General features: G+C 38.6%; 1 protein-coding gene and 1 pseudogene across 2 annotated transcripts in view; one reads left to right on the forward strand and one right to left on the reverse strand.

The window, feature by feature from the left end:
• The first annotated feature begins 877 nt into the window (after positions 1–877).
• On the forward strand, positions 878–1616 carry LOC101698164 (rRNA-processing protein FCF1 homolog pseudogene; annotated as a pseudogene).
• Positions 1617–16647: 15031 nt separating this feature from the next.
• Positions 16648–23574, reverse strand: part of Qpct (glutaminyl-peptide cyclotransferase) — a 42691-nt gene continuing 35764 nt past the window's right edge. For both annotated transcript variants that reach the window (XM_004839459.3, XM_087216479.1), the window contains exon 7: positions 16648–21842. In XM_004839459.3, the coding sequence (XP_004839516.2) occupies positions 21697–21842 (146 nt within the window). In that variant the 3' untranslated portion in view covers positions 16648–21696. The remainder of the gene's footprint in view (positions 21843–23574) is intronic.

Genomic DNA, 23574 nt, shown 5'->3' on the forward strand with positions numbered 1-23574 from the left:
CTCCTAAGAGAGAAAGCAAAATAACCAGAAAGATAACTGCTGATTTGTGTTGCTTATAAGAGACTTTAATATTTGGAGCTGAACTCTATTGACTCACAAATTTATTCTATTTCCAGCCTTCAAAATGATCTTGAGAAAAACAGGTAAGAAACCATGAGGAGTAAACCATGAGGCAAACATGACACCTACTGGCAGCCTGAGGCCCCTTGCAAAAGGCGTCCCTCCCATTGCTTAGTTTCCTCAACCTGGATTAACCTTTGAGAAGCACCATCTGGTTGCCTCTTACATATGAAATGCTGTTTACGAGGAAATAATCAAAGACGTGGGAAAAAGTTTATATGCAAAATTTTCAAGTATTATTTATAAAAGTCAAATATTGGGAAGGGTAGTCAACTGAAAAATGGGTTTAAATTTTGATACATTCACACAATGGGCTATCAAGCAGCCAATAAAAGCTATGTTTTGTGGGAGCATAAGGGAGGAAGGTGGAGGGATGGATATGATCAAAATATGTTATGTGCATGTATAAAATGCCATAATGAAACTCAGTATTTCATTAAATTAATACGCACTAAAATATATTTTAAAAGCAGTATTTTCAAATCATTTTAATAACCTGAAGAAATACTCATACTAAAATAAATAGAAAAGACAGGTTATATGACAAAACGTAAATAGGATAACCACTAAGTAAAAAATGATATATGTGCATGCTCATAGAAAGAAGTCTAAAATGAAATATAGAAAGTGTTAATAATGGTCATCTCTAAGAGTAATGTTTTCTTCCTTATATATTTCTATACTTTTCAACTTTTCTCCAATAAGCAATAGAAAGTAAAGGAATAAATATTAAATTCTGAAAGAAAAAAAAAAAGAAAGAAGAAATAGGAGTGTGGTGTGAACATGGGGAAACAAAAGAAAGCAAGGAAGTATGCGACCATGAAGCGAATGCTTAGTCTCAGAGATGAGAGGCTCAAAGAAAAGGATAGATTAAAGCCTAAAAAGAAAGAAAAGAAAGATCCTAGTGCTCTGAAGGAAAGAGAAGTCCCCCAACATCCTACTGGCTTATTCTTCCACTATAATACACAGCTGGGCCCACCTTAGCACATCCTGGTTGACATCAATTTTATCAACTTTTCCATCAAAGCCAAATTGGACTTAGTACAGTAGATGATGGACTGTCTGTATGCCAAGTATGTCCTGTATAACTGATTGCGTAACAGCTGAAATTGAGAAATTGGGTCAAAAGTATCATGTGGCTCCAAAGATTGCCAAGGATCCAGGATCTGAATGATTTACCTTGCACACATAAAGGGACCTCCACAGATGACTGCTTACTCCAGAGAGTAACTCAGCACAAGGGTTACACAGTGGGATCTTAAATGCAGAATACAGAAATCCCTGGAGTTCCTATCATGTACATTTCTAACCACAGATACAACATTGAGTGGATGCCAGATGATTATGGAGCCCCTCGGTTCTAATTATTACAAGACAAAGTTCCTCTGCCTCCTCCGATCAATGTTCTGTTTTCAGTTCATTGAACATGCTATCGCATGAATTATTATTCACTCATTTGCTCTATTATCAGCTGAATATGGCTAAACACATTCACTTTTGATGCTTTTTGAAAATGGTAATTTGTGTAGTTTAAAACTGTTGCATATTTTTATAAATCAGATGTTCCAGTGGTTGTTTACATAATTTGATTTGCTCAACAAACATCTATTAAGTTTGTGCTAGGTATTTATTAAGGTATGTTCCTGTCCTCAAGACACTTATATAGAAGATCAAAACATATAAATGAATAAATACCATAAAATAAGCCAGGAGTGGTAGTGCACACCTGTAATGCCAGCAATTGGGAGGATCACCACAAGATCTAGGCCAGCCTGGGCTACAGAGTGAGGTCAAGGCCAGCCTGAATTACATAGTGAGACTCTGTCTCAAAAAAAAAAAAAGATAAAGATGTGGCCTTTCCTTTACAGGGATAACCCAGAAGGATGTGTGGATCATTTTCACTCTTAGCCCATTGGCTATAATTTCTAGCTGCAAGAGAGGTTGGGAAAGTCTCTAGTCCAAGGGCTCAGCTAGAAACATGGATGTTCTATTACTGTAGAAAAGGGAGGCGAGGCATGAATGCTCCAGGGTGTTTGTTTGCATGGAGACATAAAGTCACATGGCGTGAATGTACTTGACCTGTTCATGTGACTGCCAGGACATTTTTATGACTAGAACATAGGAGAACTCATGGGAGATAGGGCCTCTACCCACATCTGAGAGAGGGCCTCATAGGGCATTTCAAAGGATTTGGACTTGATCCTGAGTATTCTAAAAATAACAGGCAGAGTATAAATACTATAAAAAGATTGATAAGTTTGAATGTATTAAAATTATAGATTTCTGTGCAAGTTACTTTTCTCCCTCAAATGATAAGCAATTGATCAGAAGATTTTTCAGCACATGCATTCAAGTGTGTGGGGAAATGGGTACTCGTGGGGTTTTAAAAATTTTTTAACTTATTTTTTAATTAATTGTTTTTTGGGGGGTACCGGGGGATCGAACTTGAGACCTTGCGCTTGTGAGGCAGGCACTGAACCATTGAGCTAAATCCCCAGCCCTAAGGCGCTAATTAATACATATTTGTCATACATATTGATCACATTCATCATAGGGAATTTGGTTTTTTTAACATAATATATCTTAATTCTTCTTTCCTTTTCCTATTCCCCTCGCCTCCCTTCAGCCCTTCTTCCCCTGCCCATTTACACAAGCTTTGTTTCCATTTTTTTCCTTCCATTTTCTGTGGGTACTCATGTTGACAATGAGTGCAAACAGGCATAACTATTTTAGACTGCTGTTTGACCAGACCCATTAAAATAAAAACTTCTGCTATCCTGTGAAAAAAAGAATTTCAGTGACATTTTAAAAGGGAACAGGAGCCATAAAACAAATAGTGATAGCATAGTGAAAGTCAGAGGTGGGCAGATCTAAGAAGCATGATTGGAGAGGGTGATGGAGGGTCTGAGCCTCACGCAGGCATTAGCAGCATCAGATCAGACTTCATATAGCAGGACACTGAGAATAAATAAAAGAGGCTAAGTCATTTCTAAGGAGAAAGTGTTTTACTTGGCCTGGCAAATTCATCAGATGTTTACAACTACCTGTCCTATTGTATTATCTCAGAGAATTTTCTTATATAAATAATCATGATTAAAAAGTCTGCACCCCAGGACTTCAGCCGCGAGGAGCTGGGGCTGCTGCCCCCCCACCCCACCCCTCAGAGCAACTAGCGGAGCCTAGCAGGCGCCTCAGCACCCAGCCCCCCACCCCCACCCCTGCCTCTGGCCTTCTGGCTGTGCCTGTACCTGGTTCCACATTGCAGAGGCACAGGGGGACATAAAGGCCATTGTCCTGAGCTCCAGAAAATAGAGCAGAAGTAAAAAACAGAAAGAGGGCCTCTCTCAGGCTCCTTGAAAATTGAAGCCCTCTGGAAAAGCGAAGAGAGTCTCTGCAATAAAGGCACACCAGACCACCATAGTTGGTAACTTGGAGGGATCATCACCTCCCATCGGAACCTGGACTATCTTCAGGGGTAGGGCAGCTGGAACCCGCAGTAGAACCTTGCAGAGTTCAACCCTGCAGGAGGGCAGGGAGCTCAACTTGGGCCTTGCAGCCAGAAATCAGCCCAAATCTCACGTGTCTGCTACTGGCTTGCTGAGACTAATTGATTTATACCTGCATACTGATGTCCACATTGTCTATTGTGACAGCAGAGACATACCCTGAAGGAGGCCCTTCATCTTTACTCTTTATTTGTTATTCTCAAAATTATTATTTTCTCTTATTTTTAATTTTTTTCTCACTCTTTTCAATTTTTTCTTTTTTTCTCTTTCTTTTTTCTTTTTTCTTTTCTTTTCTTTCTCTCTATCTCTCTTGCTCTCTCACTCTCCCACATTGTTCTTCATCTCCTGTTTTGTTCCTGTTCTGGCCCTAATTCAGATTTCTTCTTTTTCTTTTCTTCTCTTTTTCCTTCTCTGAATTATCATTAGTTTTAAAGGAAAGTAAATACAGCTTCTAGCCTCCCTATTGCTGTTGGATTGTTCTGTTCTCATCTTTGTTCTTTCATTCTGTCTTTTCTTCTTGTCTTCAACACTTTCCTAGAGTTTGCATGATCTTCCTCTGTCCTCTGGCCTCACTACTTACCTTTCCCTATCCTTCTACCTATCTATCCCTCCTTCTCCAACTCCTTCTAAGTCCCCATCCTGAAGGGTAAAGCTGCTATATTGAAGAGTTTATTCACTATAAGCATATTTTGTGCTGGTCCCGGATTTTTATTTAATTCACACAGTTAAAGGTGATAGATTAGTTACTACCACAAATTATTATTTTCTAAGCTGTGCTTGATGCTATTGGGTTGCTGATTGTAACACTTGGGCTAAGGTGTTGTGATTGATCTGATCAGTTGTCCTTCCTGGTACAATGAAAATGAGATAGCTTCAGAGTCATTAGAGACTCAAATCCTAAAGACCAGCTATATTTGAGAGACACCTCTGAGAAGCAATCATTCTGTAAGTGTTTTAAATACAAGCAACAAAGATACTTAAATAAGCAATATCAAAGTATCAACCCAGGAATTAAACCAAGGACAGTATCAACAACAAAATAGAAACAAGAAGACATTTAAGGAAGGCACAAACACAGAGTTCCACCCCACTAAAGGCAAATTCTGGGAGAAATGAGGTGGAAAAGTTTGATAATCAACCACCTGAACACCCTGAACTGATAGCACAGGAAGTAACAAAATAGATGAATGAGGCTCTAGAAAAATTCAAAACAAAAATAATCTACCAGATAACTTCAGGAATGGTGAGCAGAATGAAAGACGTGATTAGAAACTCTAGAACAGAAACAGATAAAAAAAAAAAATAGATGACTTCAGGACCATGATGGAAACCACGAATGCCCAACATAGGAAAGAAATAGAATCCATGAAACAGATTCAAACAGATATCCAGGAGATTAAAAACTCTATTGAAAGCATACACACCAGACTGAGCCAATCTGAAGACAGAATATCAGATATAGAAGACAGGATGGTGGTCAGTGACCATGAAAACAGAGATCACTTTAAAATAGTAAGGGAGGGCTGGGGACTTAGCTTAGTGGTTTCGCTGCCTGCTGCACAAGCACAAGGACCTGAGTTCGATCCCCGGTACCAAAAAAAAAAAAAATAGTAAGGGACCATGAGAAATCAATCCAACAGCTCCTAGATGATGCAAAGAAGAATAAGACTGATGGGAGTCCATGAAAAAGCAAGAGAAAGTACAAATGACATAAAAAACTGTTCACAGAATTAATGACAGAAAACTTCCCAAACAGAGCAAAAGAATTTGACATAGAGATAACTGAGGCATACAGGACTCCAACTAGCCATGATCAAAAAAAATCTACATCTAGACATATAATAATCAAGATCCCAGGAACCCAACAGAAGAACAAAATAATACAAGCAGAGAAAAGAAATGAAGGAAAGCCCATCAGAATCACAGCACACTTCAACACAAACCCTCAAGTCAAGGAGAGCCTGGAGTGAGGTATTTCAAGTCCTAAAAGAAAACAACCTCCAATCTAGATTGATGGATCCTGCGAAACTATCTTTCAAAATTGATGGGGAAGTAAGATACTTCCATGACAAGAACACTGGAGAAACTTCATGAATACCAAACCAGCACTCCAAACAATTCTAAACAATATTCTAGAAAAAGACAACAAAGGTCACAACTCCATGAGGCCCAACACAGCAAATTCATCAGGCAAGGCAAGAAATTAAAGGGAGAGGGAGAAAAATAAAAAAGAACCGGCAACAGGAAAATAACATGACAATGATAAGTCAATACATATCAGTTATAACCATCAATGTTAATGGCCTCAATTCACTAATCAAAAGAAATAGACTGGCAGAATGGATTAAGAAGCAAAATCCAACAATATGCTGTATACAAGAAATGCACCTAGTTCTAAAAGAAACTCATAGGGCCAGGAATTTACCTCAGTGGTTCTGCCACCTGCCTTGCAAACGCAAAGTCCCAAGTTTGATCAAAAAAGACAAAAGAAAAAAAAACTCAAAGAGAAACTCATAGACTGAAAGTAAAAAGGTGGAAAACAGTTCTCCATGTGACAAGAACCCGGAAAAAAGCAGGGGTAGCTATCTATTTACAGACAAAGTAAATATCAAACCAAAACTAATTAAGAGAGACAAAGAAGGTCACTACATCCTTGTAAAGGGAACAATCCAAGAGGAAGAGATGACAATCATAAATATATATGCACCAAATACTAATGCCCCCAATTATACAAAACAAGTATTAGGGGACATGAAAAAACAAATAAGCACTAATACAATTGTAGTGGGGGACCTCAATATCCCACTGTCACAAAGAGACAGATCATCTAGACAAAAAATCAACAACAAAATACTAGAACTGAGCCAAGCTTTTGAACAAATGGACTTAATAGACATCTACAGAGTGTTCCACCTCACAAAATCAGAATATACATTCTTTTCACCTGCACATGGGTCATTCTCCAAAAAAGACCACATACTAGCTCATAAAACATGTTTAGGTACATGCAAAGGAATTGAAGTTATCCCATGTATATTATCAGACCATAGTGCAATTAAATTGGAGATCAATAACGTAAGAAACCACAAGAACTTCACAAACACATACAAATTGAATAGCACTCTCCTGAGTAACCAATGGGTCACAGAGGAAATTAAAGAAGAAATTAGACAGTTTTTACAATTAAATGATAATGCCAATGCAACATACAGGAATACATGGGACAAAATGAAAGCAGTCCTACAAGGGAAATTCATAGCAATGAATGCCCACACTAGGGCAGCAGAGCAAGCTCAAATAAACAACCTAATGCTGAATCTTGAGCTCCTAGAAAAAGAAGAGCAAGACAAACCCAAAGCTCATATAAGGGAGGAAAATATAAAGATCAGAGCAGAAATCAATGCAATGGAGACTAAGAGAATGATACAAAAAAAAAATGAATCAAAGAGTTGGTTTTTCAAAAGAATAAATAAAATCAATAAACCCTTAGCCAACCTAATGAAAAAAAGGAAAGAAATGGCTCAAATACATGCAATTAGAAGTGAAAAAGGTGAAGTCACAACAGTTCCAGCAGAAATCCAGAGGATCATCAATACCTGCTTTCAAGAAACTGTACTCTAATAAAATGGAAAACACAGAAGAAATGGACAGATTTCTAGATACATATGAATTACCAAAGTTGAATGAAGAAGAGACAAAAATTTCTAAATATCCCAATTACAATCAGTGAAATTGAAAACATAATTAAAAATGTACCAACAAAGAAAAGCCCAGGTCCTGATGGCTTCACTGCTGAATTCCACAAAACATTTAGAGAAGAACTATTGCCACTACTCTTTAAACTTTTCAATGAAATTGAAAAGGAAGCAATACTTAGAAATTCATTCCTGGAAGAAAGTATTACTCTGATTCCAAAACCAGGGGAAGACTCAACCAAAAAAGAGAACTACAGGCCAATCTCCCTAATGAACACAGATGCAAAAATCCTCAATAAGATACTGGCAAACAGAATACAGAGGGTCATCAAGAAGATCATACACCCTGACCAAGTTGGATTGATCCTAGGGATCCAAGGATGGTTCAACATACGTAAATCAATAAATGTAATACACTATATTAACAGAGTCAAGGACAAAAACCACATGATCATGTCAATAGATGCAGAAAAAGCGTTTGATAAAATTCAGCACCTATTCATGATGAAAACACTGCAGAAAATGGGAATAGAGGGTCTTTATCTCAACTTGATAAAGGCTATGAAAAACCAACAGCCAACATCATACTAAATGGTCAGAAACTGAAAACTTTCACACTAAAATCAGGAACAAGACAAGGATATCCACTATCATCACTCCTGTTCAATATAGTTTTGGGAACATTAGCCACAACAATTAGACAAGAGAAAGAAATAAAAGGAATAAAGATAGGAAATGAAGAAGTTAAACTGTCATTATTTGCTGATGATGTGATACTTTACATAGAAGACCCAAAAATCTCTACCAAAAGACTTCTAGACTTAATTGACAGATTCAGTAGAGTAGCAGGATACAAGGTAAACATTCAAAAATCAATAGCCTTCTCATACACAAATAACAGACTCACTGAAAGAGAAATTAGGGAAACAATCCCTTTCACAATAGCATCCAAAAAAATGAAATATTTAGGAATCAGTCTAACAAAGGAAGCAAAAGACCTCTACATTGAGAAGTACAGCACTCTGAAAAAAGAAATTGAAGAGGATATAAGAAAATGGAAAGACATCCCTTGTTCCTGGGTAGGAAGAACCAATATAGTGAAAATGGCCATACTTCCAAAACTTCTATACAGATTCAATGCAATCCTGATTGATATCCCAACAGCATATTTCACAGAACTAGAAAAAACAATCCAAAAGTTCATCTGGAACCAGAAGAGACCTAGAATAGCAAAAGCAATTCTAGGCAACATAGTCATGGCAGGGGGTATCACAATTCCCAACTTGAAACTGTATTACAAAGCCACTGTGATAAAAACAGCATGGTACTGGCAAAGAAATAGACCAGAGGATCAGTGGAATAGATTAGACGATGCAGAAACAACTCCAGACATACTCAGCTACGTCATCTTTGACAAAGGAGCCAACCATCCTCACTGGAGGAAAGATAGCCTATTTAATAAACGGTGTTAGAAAAACTGGATTTCAACTTGCCAAAGATTAAAACTAGACCCATATCTTTCACCATGCACTAAACTAAAATCAAACTGGATTAAAGATCTAAATATTAAAACAGAAACACTAAACTTGCTAGAAGAGAAGTTAGGTAGAACTCTCAAAGACATTGGCATAGGAAAGTACTTCATGAACAAATCCACAGGAGCATGGGAAACTAGCACAAAGAATCAACAACTGGGATCTCATCTTATTAAAAATCTTCAGCACTGCAAGAGAAACCACCAACAGAGCTAAGAGACAACCTACAATATGGGAAAAAAATTTTTACCAGCTATTCCTCAGATGAAGGTCTACTATCTAGATGTATAAAGAATTTCAAAAACTCAGACCCCCCAAATATAAAGACCCAATTCAAAAATGGGCATCTGGAGTCAATCCCAAGCTCCTAGGGAAGAGAAGCTGAACTGGTCCCAGCACCCGGAAGGAAGTTCCCCCACCACTATCCCAAGCCCCTAGGGCAGAGAAGGTGAGCCGGTCCCAGCAACCAGAAGGAAGCTGCCCTGCCGTCATCCCATGCTCCTAGGGCAGAGAAGCTGAGCTGGTCCCAGCACCTGGAAGGAAGCTCCCCCGCTGCCATCCCAAGCTCCTACAGCAGAGAAGGTGAGCCACGTGGGTGCCAGAAGCACACAGCCCCCCCCCCATGGAAATGAGAAGACACATAAACAAGCCTCAAAAACAGACTTCTGGATCACCTACAGCAACCCCAAAGGGAAATGAGATGGAACAATCTGATAGTCAACCACCTGGACTCTCTGAACTGGCAACAAAAGAGGACCTGCAAAAAATGAAATCAGAAATAATTACTCAGATAACAGCAAAGATTGTGCTCATAGTGCAAGACATGATTAATAAATCTAGAGAGGACACAGATAAAAAAAATAGAGGATCTGAGGAACATGATGGAATCCCAACATAGGAATCAAATGGAATCCATAAAACAGATGCAAACAGATTTCCAAGAGATTAAAAACTCCATCGAAAGTCTGCACAGCAGAATGAACCAATGCAAGGATAGAATTTCAGATATAGAAGAAAAGATCGCAATTAGTGACCAGGAAAAAAAAAATTGCTTTAAAATTGTAAAGGAACACAAGAAATCAATCCAGCAGCTGCTAGACGATGCAAAGAAGAATAACATAAGACTGATTGGAGTCAATGAAGAAAGAGGAGAGAGTGCAGATGACATAATAAAGAACTGTTCACAGAATTGATGGCAGAAAACTTCCTAAGGAGGGGGAAAGAACTTGACATACAGATAAATGAAGCATATAGGACTCCAGCCAGCCTTGATCAAAAAAAATCTACACATAGGCATATAATAATTAGGATTCCAGAAATCCAACAGAAGAACAAAATTCTACAAGCAGTGAGAGAAAAGAAACAAATCAAATACAAAGGAAAGCCCATCAGAATCACAGCAGACTTCTCAATGCAAACCCTGAAGGCAAGAAGAGCTTGGAGTGATGTATTTCAAGCCCTAAAGGAAAACAGCCTCCAACCCAGATTGATGTACCCTGCAAAACTATCTTTCAAAATTGATGGAGAAATAAGATACTTTCATGATAAAGAGCACCTCAGGAACTTCATGAATATCAAACCAGCACTCCAAAAAATTGTAGACAATACCCTAGGAAAAGACAATGAGGATCACAACCCCAGGAAACCCAGCAGAAGGAATCCATTGGGCGTGACAAATTAAATGCAAAGGAGGAGTCTCCAACAAAAAGAAAAGTCATGACAAGGCTTTTAAAACTTTTAACTTCATCTCCCTAATGAGTGTATAATTTAATCTTGTTATGTACTAATTAGTATTTTTCTGATTCTAGAGTTGCACACCTTTCCTTGTGCTATACTGGCTATTTATCATCTTCTTTTGTCTACTTTTTAATTGGGTTGTCTGTTAATGAGCTCTAAAAATTCTTTATATATTCTGGTTATAGGTTATATGCATTGTAAATATGGTCTGTTTAAGGACTACTTTTCATTTTAATGATGTCATTTAAAGTTCTAAATTTTGATGGAATCTCATTTATCAATTTTTTTCTTTTATACATCATGTCTTTTGTATCCTAGGTAGTTCTCGTCTACCCTGAATTCATAAACATTTTCCCTTATAAAAAAAAAAAAGGAGAACTAAACCCTATGGCTCTTCAACATTAACAAGTCTGGAAATGAAGAACTAGTAAAAGAGACAGAAAAATAGCCAAGAATGAGTTGGAAGTGAGATAGGAGAATGAAGAAAGATTGAAGCAGAAAAATTGTAGGGACCCCAGACAGATAACTCTTTAGCATTAAGATAGGAGCAAAAAGCAGCTTTTAATCATGCCAGCAGCTCAGCAAGTGACTCCTGTCAGTCTTGAGTCTCTAAATAGAATTTTGTGCTTCCTTATATACCTCTTTTTACATCTATGAAGCTTAATTTCATTGGAATTTTCCTAGGAATATAGCAAGCAGGATTTACACAAAGCAGAGCAGTGGAGAGGGGAAGAGTAAAGAGTTCTGGAAGGACTTTCTGAGTCCATTATGCTCTTCTGGTGACAGGTTACAGAAGTTGACATGGCTACTCAGGTACATTCTACAAAGAGCATAGTTACCTAGTTAACCCATAATTGCCTAATAACACAATTAACCCATAGTTGCCCAGTTTTACATGGAGGTGTGATCTCCTCTCTCAAGATGAACATTTCAATGGGCACACGGGCCAGGGACATTCTATTCTTCAGTAGCTTTTGTCTTTGTCTAATCAAAGCAGATCAAGTCCGAACCTCTAAGTGCTTTTCCTTCTGTACTTCACAGCCATTTCAAGCCCTCTTCCATCATTGCTGTGTATGTCTAGTGGCAGCTAGAGCAGGAGCCCTGACATCAGAAAATAACTGAGTTGGGTAATCTGTCTGTGGCTTTGATATACCCCAGGTCCATAGAGAGAACTGTAAATCAAAACAGAAGGCACAGATTGTGCCCTACACAAGACACATAATGACAGGATGCTCTGTCACACTGTCTGTGGCAAACTATCAGGGTGGCAAGCAGCATGTAGAATATGGTGTACTGGACCTAAGGAAAAGGACAAATACATTGGGGAGATCAGAGCATCCTACAACATGAGATGTGTAGCCTATTGCCCCTGTATGAGTCCTACCCTATATCCTTGTGGGCTATATGCTAAAGTTACCCTAAGGAAGAGCCAATATCTAGAAATTAATTTCTGTGGCTCTGAAAACACAGAAATATCTTTAAAGCTTCACAATCTGAATTATACCCTGAATTTCACCATTATCAGAGGGTAATATCTTGATTTAAACATATTTTTAATAAGATTTGCTGGCCCTCAACTCAGCTCCAAATAGAAACAAAGAGCTCTGTAGAAAGGAACAGGAAGGGAAAGGCATGGATGATGAGGATGGAGAAAGCCCCCTCCATTCCCACTCCACTTCCCAGAAAGGAAAATGGTCCAGAACAGAGAGGCAGAAATGTGATCTCCTCCTCTAGAGTCTCCTTCATGGCAGATGTAGGAGAGAGTTACAGGGATGAGTCAGAAACTCTCTGATTGAGGCTATAGAGATGCCAATGCAAATTTTCTTTAGCCTTCTTTACTATTGGAGGTGCTTTCAACTCCACTGAAGTTCAATCCAATCCTGGCCTCTGCTTATGGGGTTAGGGCCTGAATTGTTCAGTCTACAAGACTCTCGGTTTCTCTTGCTGGCCTGAACTTAGCTCCCTGACCCTGGACATCTCCTGTGGTTGTCTTTCACCCAGTCACTCTGGGATTTCAACACTGGGAGCCAACCCAGGGTTGCTCCGAGTTCTGGGTTCAGTTGGCTCCCTCCCTAATATGGTTCTTGGTCAAGCTCCCTCTCCAAGGGACACAATGGGGCTTCAGCTGAGGGAGAGGGAGAGAGTGGTATAATATTGAGTGAAACTTGTAGGCCACAATACAGAGTTCATATTAAATGTTAGTGCAGTGAAATTCAGGCAGCATGGTGGCAAAATCTGATACATATGTTTAAAATGTCTCTTATTGCATGGAGTCTAGACTCAGGAAGGGCAAAGTGGCTTCAGAAAGTCTGACTGGGAGGCTGCTGCATTACTTCAGGTGAGAGATGAGGGAACAAGAAACAAAATCAAAGGCATATTAAAAGCCAGAGTGTTTAGGCAATTCTTATGAATGAGAACAGAGCTTCATTTGCCCTGACCACATGACTTACAAGTAGATCATCCTGGCTAAAGTTCCAGGATTAGGAAAGACAAGTTTCTTCATTGAATTTCTGTGAAATACATTTGGCAAATATTTAATATGATTCTACTATGTGCCAAGCGCTGGGATCACTGAGGTTATATAGTAGTAAATGAAACAAAATCATTGCTTTGGGGGGGGGGAGTCATGTTTGAGAAGAGAGAGAGAGAGAAGCCACAAGTAAGCAAACAGACAATAGTTATAAGTACAATTTTAAAAGAGAGAGAAAAGGAACTGGCTAACACAGGATTGGGTTCCCTAGGAACCAGAGCCTGAGCCAGAAGCTCATGCCTTTTACTTTATGGAGAGAGTGCAATTTCAGGGAAGTAAAAGTGAAGGAAAGTAGGAAGTGAGGCAGGGAAGGAAGAAAAGCAAATACAATGGGTGTGTTACCAAGACAGCGAGTTTTGCAGCAAATGCAACTGCTTCCTCCATCTCTGACTCTTCCAGAGATAGTTCTATGAAACCACTGCATCTCCCACGGTCCACTGTAGAGAAGAAGGGCGAGCAATTAGGCTTGAGTCTGTTCCTATATACCACATCTCATTTATTTAAGTCCATTCCGCAGGGCATTAGCTGCTATATATTTCCAGGTGGTGACACTTGGCCTATCTACACAGCTACTGGGGAGGCCAGAGCCTTCCTGGATCCAATTGGGTCAAACCTGAATGTCAGAGCCTATACAGCTTTTGCCAAAGTAGGTGCAATGAAAGACATTCCTAAATTCAAGTTGTAACTCTTAGGCAAACAAGAGACAGGAGCTGGTGACATTAGTGGATGAAGGGATGGTAGTAGCTTCACAAATTAAATTGTCACAAAGGCCCCTAGGCCCAGGGGATAGGATGAAGGGGATTAGGGAAGGGCATTTCAAATCAATTATCAGTTGAACAGAGACCCAAATGAAATACAGGCAAAAGCCATGTGAATACTTGGGGGAAAACATTACAGACCAAAGAAAAGGAGGTAATAAAGGCCTTAGCCCAGGAACATCCTCAGCTTGTTTGGGAAAATCCAGGAGGCTAGTATGACCAGAATGAGTTTAATGAGGAAATATATGATAGAAAAAGAGATCTGAAAGGTCAGAAAGTGGCCTGATCAGGTGGGGGCTGTGTCAGCCATGGTAATGCCACTGAATCCTCTTCTGGAGAAATAAGATTCACTGGGAGGTCTTGAGGAAACCAGTGATATGGCCTGATTGTAACTGAAAACACTTGGTCTGGATCCTGTGTAGAGAGGAGACTAAGAATGCAAGGATGGAGCAGAGAGGCCAGGAGAGATGAAGTGACTTGGCCCAGAGCGGGAGCAGTGATTCAAAGTGGACAGATGCAGGATATAGTACAAAGGAGCCAGTCAGATTTGCTAACGTCCTCACTGAGAGAAAACAGTCAGTACTGGGTCAACAAACTTCTGTTTACTGAGATCTGTTTACAGAGATGGAAAGGACAAGAGTTGAAGGAATGTATGGAGTCATGCATTCAGCCTTGTTGTTCTCCATTTGCAATGCCTTTGGCACACACCAATAGAGAAGTTTGGACTTGGAAAGACAGAGACTAACCTACAAATCTGGAAGTCATCTGCAGATGATTTTAGAGCTGTGGGCTTGAATGAAATCACCTGGGAAATTAGTATAGCTGGAAAAGACGTCTGAAAACCAAGTAAAAGGGGACTGGAACTGAATCAGAGTTCCGAGGTATGTTCTGCAGAGCCTCAGGTTTTGTGGAGGTGCTGCGGAGACCGTGTGAGAGTTGGTGGGGTGAGTGTGTTAGGGGCTTGGCTAAGGCTGCGTCAGAAACTTCAAGGTTCTCTCTCTTCTTTGAACAGACCACTTGGCTTTTGTCTTTGGGATTTCTATATGAGATTTCCTGGGGAGAAAAAGGAGTTCTACTGCTTGAAGCACAAACCTTAGAAAACTATTGAAGCACATTCCACCACTGGGAAAGCTTGCAAGAATGTGGAGAGGGACATTATCTGCAGTGCTGTGGCCAAGCTAAGTCTAAAGCTGAGGATGAAAATCAGAGAACCGATCGTTTCTAAGGCTTGATTTGGCTCCAAAGTGCTGGATTCTACTCTCTTGGTCCCAATTCTTGGGACCAGACTCTACCTGTGTGGTGGTCGGAAAATGACACTGAGGGAGACTTGTGACCTGGCTAGCGACCCCTGGTAATATTTATGAGCCTCTGAGGAGTGGTGTAAAAAGCACATATTTTGTGGTGTAAGAAACCAATTGCTGCCTTGAACTCTGATTTTGAAAAGAACTGCAGAATTGAAACATTCATAGTGAGTAAGCAAGCTCTTTCCTCTTCAGTCAACCCCATCTTCATGAGCTACAGCCTGTCTAGGCTCAGGCAGTGTTTAATCAAGATCTCACTCATGACTCCCAACTCCTAGTGCAGAGAAATTTACCTTTTGTGGTCTGTTCCCCAGTGTCCTACATTTTTCTTAGTTTCTCACATTCTGTAATCTCTGCCTTTTGTCAAGATGAAATGTTAACAAGTTGAAACTTTAGATGAAACTTTCTAAGCTCCTTCAACTTGCAAGTAAGTCTGAGGAAGAAATACAATGAACTTGAAGAAAAATCTGAGCTTAGTTAAAACAACTCTGTTTTCTTCTGACAAACTCCTTTCATTGCAGGAAATGAAAAGTGAGTAGTTGAATTTAGGAGTCTCTAATCCGGGCTTTTAAAGCCTGGGGCATAGTGTGCTTTATAATTCCTGTGGTCTTCTTCCAAGGCTTTGACTCTATGTTTTTTGAGCTTTGATGAAGGATCAAAGGATCAAGTACATCTCCATTCTAAGAAATAATAATGCCACATGGTTTGTAAAATAAGAAAAGGGTAGTGTGATACCATGCCCTAGGATTTGCACAAGTCACCCAACTCCTTTGCCTACTGTAATGGACATATGTTGCTCTTGATTGTACAGCATCCTTTCTCTAGACTTTCCTTTGGGGGAAACAACCTTCCTGTCTATGATTTTGTGGGGATGTAGGGGCGGGGATGAGTCACAAGCCAAAGTCAATCAGTGCTGACCAAAGGTCCCAGAACCCACCTGGGCTAATGTCAATCAGGCCTAGGACTCTGTGGGACTGTTGCACAGAGGACAGGTATTTTCTTTTCCTGGAACTGGACTCATGAATTATGAACCTGGGGCTATTGGCATCTGTCTTACCCCCAAGATGAAGTGCTTACTTTGGTTTAGAACCTACTCAGAGGAGAGCAGAGCAGATGGATAAGGAAAGATCAGGTTCTGGATTCAAAGCTAAACATATGAAATAAGTTTCCTTTTTTGCTGAGGTAAGTTTGAATCGGTATTTTTGTCACTTGCAATCAAAAAAATCTTTTTTACTCATGTATGTTTGCAATAGATAATAGTTATGTTTGTTTGGGAGAATTAGTACATGTATACAGCATATCTGGATCATTTTTATCTCTTTACCCCCTTGCAAAACCTCCCCTCCCACCCTGATTCCCTTCCTCATCTCTAAAGGATACATATTCTCTGTATCTTCGTATCTGAACCTCTAAAATGAAGGATTTTGAAAAATGGCCCATGTTTCTCAATGAGGGTACAACTTGCACTGTATTAGGACAATTCTTTATTGTACAAATGGTCCTGAACATTTGTTTTTGTCCCTTCCCGTCAAATGTGAGACACACTCTATCTTTATGACTATTAAGTATCCACCACAATCCACTATACATACACACACACACACACACACACACACACACGCACACACCTACCTAAATGCCGCCTACCAAAGTGGTACTACTCCCAGCTAAAAACTGATAAAGTAGAAAATCTCTAATACCCCTTACAGCTGTGCTGAAATTAGTCCAGTCATGTATCAGAAGTTAAATCCCCTAGAGTCTACTCTTAGCATTGACTGAGAATAAATTAATTTCTGTGTTCATTTCTTTGAAAAATGAGAATTCTAACAGTAGTAAACCTATAAAAGGATTATCACAATAAATTACTTGAGATAAAATAACTCTAGCATAAACTAAAATGGAATACCATTGTTGCATATAATTTGCCCCATTAAAAAGACAAAAAATAAGCAAATTTTAAGTGATCTTTTCATACTCTTAATTCTTCTACCAATAAAGGATTAAAATCACTACCCTCTGCAGCCCTTAATTTTCCAAACTTCTTCACTTACATCTCCAGCAAAGTTGGTCTAGGGTACATGAATTGGGGGGTGGGGGGGTTCATTTATAGAAGGAAATGAACCCAAGCATTCCTGCAAGGATAAAGACAGAACAGCAGTGAAACTGATGGCCAGACTCGGTTATACACTCATTTACTTCTCCGTGCTGAGCCCTTCAAACACATGAATTTACTACATGTCATTCTTTGCTAGCCAAAACCACAAATATCAAATCCATGAAGGTCAGGGACCTCCAGGACTACACAGTGCTAAATAAACGTAAGAGAATAAAGTTTCCAGTACTATATCAGTTTTTAAACCTACTTTTATGTTACTTTTGTCATCTTTGTGAATGTGGGTATTCTATTTTTGCTTTAAGCCATTACTTTTTCTTCTTGGCAACTGTGTGCTCTTAATATTAATTCTCAAAGAAATGATCTAAACTCTCCCCTGGCAAGTCTGGATCTGTCTGTCAAGAGAATGGGCTCCATTCCACGCATTGCCTTTGAAATGTGAGCAGCTCTGTAAGATGACTTCATATTGCGTGAACACACCAACCAAATGCAGGCTGAAGGATACAGTCACGACACAAACAGTCCTTTCTTCCCAGCCCTCTTCAAAATGTCATAAATTATTGCTGCGGGATGTCTTGCCAGGAGTCTGGGGGCAATTCTGATGTGGAGGAGGATTTGAGGGGGATTCTACACCACCCTACCAGCTCAACTAGCTAACCACCACTGCTTTCCACCTCAGCCCTTCCATGAAACGCAGCAGGGGCTTTCCGCAGTGACATCTGCCCCTTGCAACAAAGCAGTAAATGCTCTTTGAAGGCTGAAAAAGATGTACCTTAGGCATCTTAGACAGAAGGGGGAAGTAAGGGGAGGAAGTCAAACCACTTCAAAACTACTTTCAGAGTATCAGGCTGCATAGAAAGTGATCCTGAAACTCAGAGTGAAACCTCAATCTTTCCTACATTCATCTTTGAAACCAAAAGTTGATAGGAAGTCCGGCTTTGAAGAGCAGCCCATATCTTCATGAATAGCAGATTTAAGTATTTTCTTCAAGCTTCCTGCATTAGCTTTGCTTAAATAACAGGGGCTGCTCTGAACAGTCTCCCTCATCTCCTCTGTACTTCCTTTACCTCCACATCTTCATTCCTCAGACTTAAGTCTTGCAAAGGAACTGAGAGGTGATGTTCAGCAGAATAGACCAAGACCAAACCTCATGCAGGGCTGTGTATGTAATAAAGAAATGAAGTGGAGTCTTGTCTGTCCTTCTTTATGCAAAGTAATCATCTCCAGCTGGGCCAAGCTAATGGAGCAAATATTCACTTTTCACATGATTTTACTGCAGCGCCATAATGAATGTATTTCTTTGATGGAAGAAAGAAGCTTCATGAAGTAAACTGTTTGAAGATTTGGAGTCAGAGCTGGAAACACGGGCTGCTTTGTTCTTAACGACAACTGCTTCACTATCTAAAACATTTCTCCATGTTTGAAGGATCTGTCTTTTCTCTTCTAGCCACAGCCCTCAAGCTACAATAACAGGCTCGTGATTTTTTTTGGATGCCAAGGTTATGAATACTCTCTTATGAATAGTTTCCTTTGAACTCACTTCTCTTGAAGAAGAAAAATGGCCCTGTATATTTGGAGGGTTGACAGTAATAGGTGAAACATACAAATTATTCTCTTAGGAGCTATAAAATGCTCCAAAATGCACATAGAAAAATTCCAAATGCAACATAATGTTTATGGAGCACTTCACAGCTATAATTTTCAAAAAGTAATATTTTTGACTGACATGAATTATACAAAACATATTTCACAGATTAATATCAAAGTTAATACCTTAAAATGCCTCCCTTTATGACATCATGATTGTTTTTCTCATATTAACGCAAACTCTACTGAAGAGAATTTTAGGATGTGCCATTTCAAAGCAAGGAAACCTTCATTGGATTAAGCTGCTTATGTTTTTACTTTTCCCTTTATCCCATTTAAACATATCCTCCAACCTCCTCTAAAAAAAATAATTCAACAAATGCCAACTCAACAGATTATAGTATATCTCCTATTAATTCTGCCTTAAAAGGAGCTTATCATTGTTGCTTAAAATTATATGTGCAGCACTGTCAACTAATGTTTAGGATCCTTTAAAATTTTCATGCTGTTTATCATCAGTTAAACCATTTATCACATCATATCATAAGCTAAAGCACTTCTTTCCTAATGCTACAAAAAAGTGTTTTTCCTGAACTCCTTTAATTTTCTCACATCCAAAAAGTCAATTGTGAAAACTCAGCTCCCTTTAATCCTGCTTTGTAGCTTAGATTCTTTAGCCCTGGAACCACTTGTATTGATTTCTGTTATGTCCATAGTAATGCAAAAATAGTCTTTGCTCTTGTAGAGAAATAATTCTTCACAGAGATGATGTGCCTTTGATGTCTAAGTGGATCATGTCAGGTGAATAATGGCAACAAGGATTCAAGACTGCTTCCCCAGACTTAGAGAATGACCTATAAAATTTTCAGAATACAACTGTTGCTTTGCATTTGACATTAAGAATATTCTGCAAGTTTTTTACAGAGGCAATACTTTATAGTGGTCCAGATCATTACTGCTTGAATTCAAATCCCACTGTTTCCACATTTTAGCTACATGATCTTGAAGAACACATTTAAGCATCATAAAATGAGGTTAATAATACCACCTACCTTGTAGGATTGGCATGTGGATAAAGTTGGTAAAAACATAAAGCACTCAATTCTGGCACAGAATTAGTGCTCAGTAAGTGTTAGAGTTTAAAGTTATTAACTTAAAAAGGCACAACATTCATTACAAAGCTTTAGAAGGTTTTGTAAAATAAAAAATCCTAGAAAAATCTAATTCTGTAAAATATATCAACATGAAACTACAGATAATGTTTTATATGTATATATAAAATTCAGGCTATATTTTTGCATATAATTGGATGCAGTCATAAAAATAAAAGTAAATGTACTTTTAATAAATATCCTTTAGTATACTTTTAGTAAATATCCTTTTCTTACCTGGAAAGTATGTTTTAGCAAGTAAATTACTTCCTAGTGACTTCCACTGTCATTGAACTTAAAGCTGGCTTTGCTATCCCATTCAGTGGATCTGTATCACTCTCTACAGAGCCTGGACAGAATAATTCAATGTGAATTTTCTCAATGTCTGCTCTGTAGAGGGAATAACTAACATCACCTATAGGGCAGGATCAATTTCATGATTGTTCAGTTGGTCAAATTTATATTTTTAGATAATTGTTTCCTATCACTAAAGACATCCCATCATGCTTATGAATTACCAGAAAGAAGTACACTGTAAGTAACCAAACATGGATACAATACAATTTACAAACACTGTCTTAACTAGCTACTACTGTGTTACCTGAACGTTGACTCTAGAGGTCACAATCGATGGTCTTTTTCTGACTTTGTCTCAATCCAAGACCAAAACAGCAAATATATGGTAATTATACAGTTTGTGGAGGGAGAAGTTTTTAAAAATTATACGTACAATTTTATTACTCCCATGTATAAAATGTGAGAAAATTAACTGGGTATTGTGATGCACAGCTGTAATCCCAGCACTCCAGAGGCGGAGGTAGGAGAATGGCTGCAAGTTCGAGCCCAACCTGGGCTACGTAGTGAGTTCAAGGCCAGGCTGGAATATATAGTAAGACTTTATCTCAAAAATAAATAAAATAGGGCCAGGGATTTAGCTCAGTGGTTCCGGCCCCTGCCTCACAAGTGCAAGGTCCCAAGTTCTATCCCAGGTAGCAAAAAAATTAAAAATAAAAATAAATAAATAAAATATGAGAAAAATATAGAGGCAATGAATATTCTGTTAATACAATGCAATTGCACTTTTCTCATTATCCATTTTTTAATGATTTTTTTATTTACTAAACTGTTTTCACAATAAAATGCTAAAGTTGTAAAACTAAAACTTGGACTAGGCATTAAATACTTTTTCATCTATACATATGTATATGAAAAGAAATTCACAACATGGCATTTAATTCTGATTTTAATTTCCTTAAAATTAACCCTACGAAGATTTCTCAAAGAAGGCTGAAAGCCTTCAAAGCACATCTCCATTTTGTATTGTATAATAGATTCCCAAGTATGAAAAAAATCATAAAACTAAGGCTATATATTGCACACCATCATCATATTTAGTACTGTTTGAAAGTCTATGGTATTGAATAAGTGAATCTGGTTTCATTTTGTAGTCTTTATCTAAATGAGTTTTCAAAAGATATTTGTTTTGTTTTCTTTACATGTTCCCTTTTTATCTCTAGATAAAAATTAATGAGCAATTGAAAATATATAATTCTATGACTCATTGATCACATATTCAAAGACACTTACAGATCAGATTATTTTAAATGATGTTTTGACTTTTGAATTTGATATAGAGGCAATTACAATGAACTAAATCAAAATATTACAAATGAAGATATTCCAACACAAACACTTGTATGATTTTGTTTAGATTGTCAATGGTCGACTCATCCAGATTTTCTTCATTGTCATCCATGGTGTGCCAGACTTCAGGGAAAGGAGATGGTATCAGATGCAGAATTGGAACACCTAGTAAGAAGGAACTGACTTGTAATTTGGTGCATGTTTCCAATGAATAAACTAGAAATTAACATTTTGCAAACAGAGGGAGCTCTGTACTGTATAAAGACACTTGATGATTCATTATCTCCTGTGCACTTCTTCTTTTTCTTTCTTTCTTTCTTTTTTTTTTTTTTTTGGTACCAGGGATCGAACTCGGGACTTTGCACTTGCGAAGCAGGCAGCGGCACCACTGAGCTAAATCCCCAGCCCTCCTGTGCACTTCTTGTATTTTACCTTGCTTCTCCAAAAGTATTCACTCATTAAACAAATGGTAATTCATTCAGCAAATAATTACATAGCACCTACTACCTACCAGGTCTGGTTCTAGGAATTGAAGTTTCATTAGTGTAAAGGCAAAGCTCTGCCCATACAGAGCTTAAATTCCAAGGGAGAAAGCAGCAAGTAAACATATAAAACATAATTTTGGGAAGTGATGAAGCTAATTAGGAATAATAAAACAAGGTGAGGGAATAAACAATGGGGGACAGGCTGTAGGGCTGAGAGAGGGGTATTTAATGTCACAGAAGTCATCCTTGAGAAGCCAATATTTAAATGGAGACACACACCAATGGGGAAGGAAGCCATGCAAAGATCTAGTGATGAGCATGGCAGGCACCAGTATTACCAACTGCAAAGGTCCTGAGGCAAAAGTGTGCTTGTCCTCCTTGGAGACCAGCAAGGTAGCCAGTATGGCTGGACCAGGGCAACAGTTAGAAAGAGAAGTAGGAGGTACTACTCAGAACAGAGGCAGAAATGGAGGCCACTGTAGGCCATAGTAAAGACTTTCCATCTTGTTCTACCAGATGGCAAACAATCAGAATTTTAAAATAGTAAGTAACATAATTTGATTTATATTTTTAAGATAACTCTATCTCCTCTACAACAAATAGAGTAGCAAGAACAAAATCTGGAGACCAGTAGGAAAGCTATGGCAAGAGTCCTTGGGTTGATTTAGACTTCCACCATCTCATTACAAGGATATTGCTTCCCTATTGACCAGACAACATCAGAGTTACACAACATACAAGAATACAATCTAACTCCATAAAAAAGGATGGCAGGATGTCAATGAGATATGGACTTTAATAGATATACTAAGTGCAATATAATAGATATACTAAGTGAAAAAAAATACATGTGTCCTCAAAGATTTGGAACGATTTCCATGAGAAAATAGAAACAATGAGATGGCATGATGCTTAAAGTTATCAATTAACTCAATTTAATGGTTCCTCAAATTCATAGATTTATAGATTGCTATAAATCAAGGGGAGTAGGAACTAGTAAGAGGGTCCAGGACTATATCTCAGTATTATATTTAGACATCTCCTAAGACCTAAAAATGAATGTGTGTGAGATACGGACATGGACCGGGGAAAAAGGCCCAAGTGAGGACTGCTCTCAGGAGTCTGACATGAAGAAAAGGCTAAATTGAAACTGTCCCCTGAGAAGGGCAGGACTGGGAAAAGAGCAGTTACTTTCAGGCTGGTCATTCCTCCACACCAAAGAGCAATGGCAGATTCTGTCCCTTGGTAAGGTAACTGCAAGGGAATAAGGGGGTGTGAAAGCTTTTGTAAATGTAAAGATACATTTCATATCTGAATCATACCTGGGATGAATAAAGATCAGGTGAGGGAATATCTAATCTTCTTCCCTCTCCTTTAATTTGGTTCAGTCGTCTGGCTTCTATCTTACAGGC

The sequence above is a fragment of the Heterocephalus glaber genome, unplaced genomic scaffold (genome assembly GCF_053883595.1).
Source record: "Heterocephalus glaber isolate CG9 unplaced genomic scaffold, H.glaber_assembly_v1.0 deba00001457, whole genome shotgun sequence".
In the NCBI taxonomy this organism is placed as follows: domain Eukaryota; kingdom Metazoa; phylum Chordata; class Mammalia; order Rodentia; family Bathyergidae; genus Heterocephalus; species Heterocephalus glaber.